At 61.4% G+C, this 1,870-nt stretch overlaps 1 protein-coding gene across 1 annotated transcript in view; it reads right to left on the bottom strand.

Annotated features, from left to right (window-relative positions):
• Nucleotides 1–164: 164 nt before the first annotated feature.
• The window catches only part of LOC104072613 (carbohydrate-responsive element-binding protein-like), a gene marked incomplete at both ends in the record, with an annotated part of 2,660 nt that continues 954 nt past the window's right edge, over nucleotides 165–1,870 (bottom strand). The window contains 2 exons of the mRNA XM_009572128.1: nucleotides 165–294; nucleotides 1,471–1,594. Coding sequence (XP_009570423.1) covers nucleotides 165–294; nucleotides 1,471–1,594 — 254 coding nt within the window. The remainder of the gene's footprint in view (nucleotides 295–1,470; nucleotides 1,595–1,870) is intronic.

Below are 1,870 nucleotides of genomic sequence, written 5' to 3'. Positions count from 1 at the left end.
GCCCCGCGGGTGCTTCCCTCCCGTGTGTCAGAAGCGTGGTGCAGCGCCAGCCCCACCGCCCCCAGGACACCCCCGTCCTTTTCCCCTCTGCTTTTCCATCAGTCCGAGCCAGCTGGCCAGCCCAGCTTCTTCGGGATGCCATGGACAGGAGCAGGGCTACCTACTTGGCCGAAGCGCTGGGAGGGAGCAGTGCTGATCCAGCCAGGCGAGAGACGTCTGGGTGAGGCTCTCCATGCTGGCCGTGGAGACCATGCCGTTGAAAGACTCGAAGAGGGGCCGGATGATGATACTGAACTGATGGGAGCAGAGGAGTTAAGGACCTGCCTTGCCAAGGCCATGGTCTCCCACCCGCCAGGTGTGGGCAGCACCCTCCTACAGGCAGCAGGACAAACCTCCCTGCCTGGCCATGGAGCAGACCTGCTGGGTGCCTTCCCCAGCGCAGCACCACACTGAGCCCCAGCCCGTACTGCTGGGGAGACAGGGACATGAGTGTCACCCCGGGCAGGCAGTGGGAGAGCTGCATAATCCCCGTCACGACTGGGGCTGCCAGAAATGGTTGTTTAGACACAAGACAACTCTTCCACAGTAGATCAAGGAGCCAGCTAATGCAGTGTCCTCTGAAGTGCCCAGGAGCAGGGCACAACACCCGTGTGTCCAGTGTGCTCCCCTGGTGCTCCCAGCCTGCAGGGACCACTGCTGGGGACTGGTGACTTTGTGCATGTAGTAATCCACAGCAGATGCCTCCACCGTGAGCATGTCCTGGAGCCCATGTTGGCTTTAGTATACCCAGTGTCCTGTGGAAGGAGCTCCACAGCGCTCCCAAACTCTGTCAGGAGCCACCTCTGCCTTGCGCAGGCTGCCTGCACGGGAGTGGACTGTGGGCAGCAAGGCCTGCCCATCACTCTGCCCCTTGGGATTTTGTAGACCTCACAGTCTCTACAGGCTTGACGGTCCCAGTGTGTCTAATCCTTCCCTGCTCACAGAGAAGCAGGCCCAGCCCTTTGACCACCCCTCCATCCTCTCCACCATGTGGAGCCCTGACTTGTGCCCACCAGGGTGGGTTTCCAGGGTGTGCCACGCAGCCACCAAGGCCAAGCTATCATATGCCCTGCTTTGTGTCTGGACTTTTCCTAATCTCTAGTTGACGGCTGCTGCCTCTCAGAGCCAGTTCCCATGTCACCAGGAGCTCTTCCCTGCATGAGCTCAGCTCGCTGGTGACTTTCCTTGTCCCAGAGGACTGACCATTTACTCCTACTCCGTTTGCTCCCTTGTAACAGGAGCTTCCTCCTAACCACAGCGTCTCGGCGTGTTCCCACCATGTGCCCTTGGCTGGGGAACAACTCCCCCTTGGTCCCCAGAGCCTCTCAAGCCAAAGGGACCCCACAGACCTGGGAGCAGTGGGTGAACCAGAGGACCTGGTGTTTGGTGGAGGGGTCAGAGCAAGCAGCAGGCACCGGCCCCAAAGGATACAATCCAGAACTTCCAGTTCTGCAGTGTGGAGGAGCGGACGTACTCGTCGAACATGCTACGCATCTGGTCGAAGCGCTGGCGTGTGATGGGCACCCCTGTGGCCGGCAGCTGCTCCTGGCACAGGCTGTGGGGCACAAGCAGCGCCGGTGGGTCCGTGTTCAGGAGGCTGGGAGCCGGGGGGGGCCGCCCCATGGGGAGAGGCTCTGGCAGGACCTCAGCTCTCAGCAGGGGTGGGCAGGCAGTGTCCCCCTCCCAGGACAGCTGTGGGGCATGGCCCCGTGCTCTGGTCCCACACAGAACACTGCCTCTTGAGCATCCCCCCCCAAAACAGGGTTTGAGGGGGGACAGAGGCAAATGCAGGTCCTGGGAGGTGCTCAGAAGACCTGCTGTGTCCTGCTGC

This window comes from Fulmarus glacialis, unplaced genomic scaffold (assembly GCF_000690835.1).
Source record: "Fulmarus glacialis isolate BGI_N327 unplaced genomic scaffold, ASM69083v1 scaffold21042, whole genome shotgun sequence".
NCBI classification, from domain to species: Eukaryota; Metazoa; Chordata; class Aves; order Procellariiformes; family Procellariidae; genus Fulmarus; species Fulmarus glacialis.
Note: the sequence above shows the minus strand (reverse complement) of the source record. Positions and strands in the feature narration are given on the sequence as shown.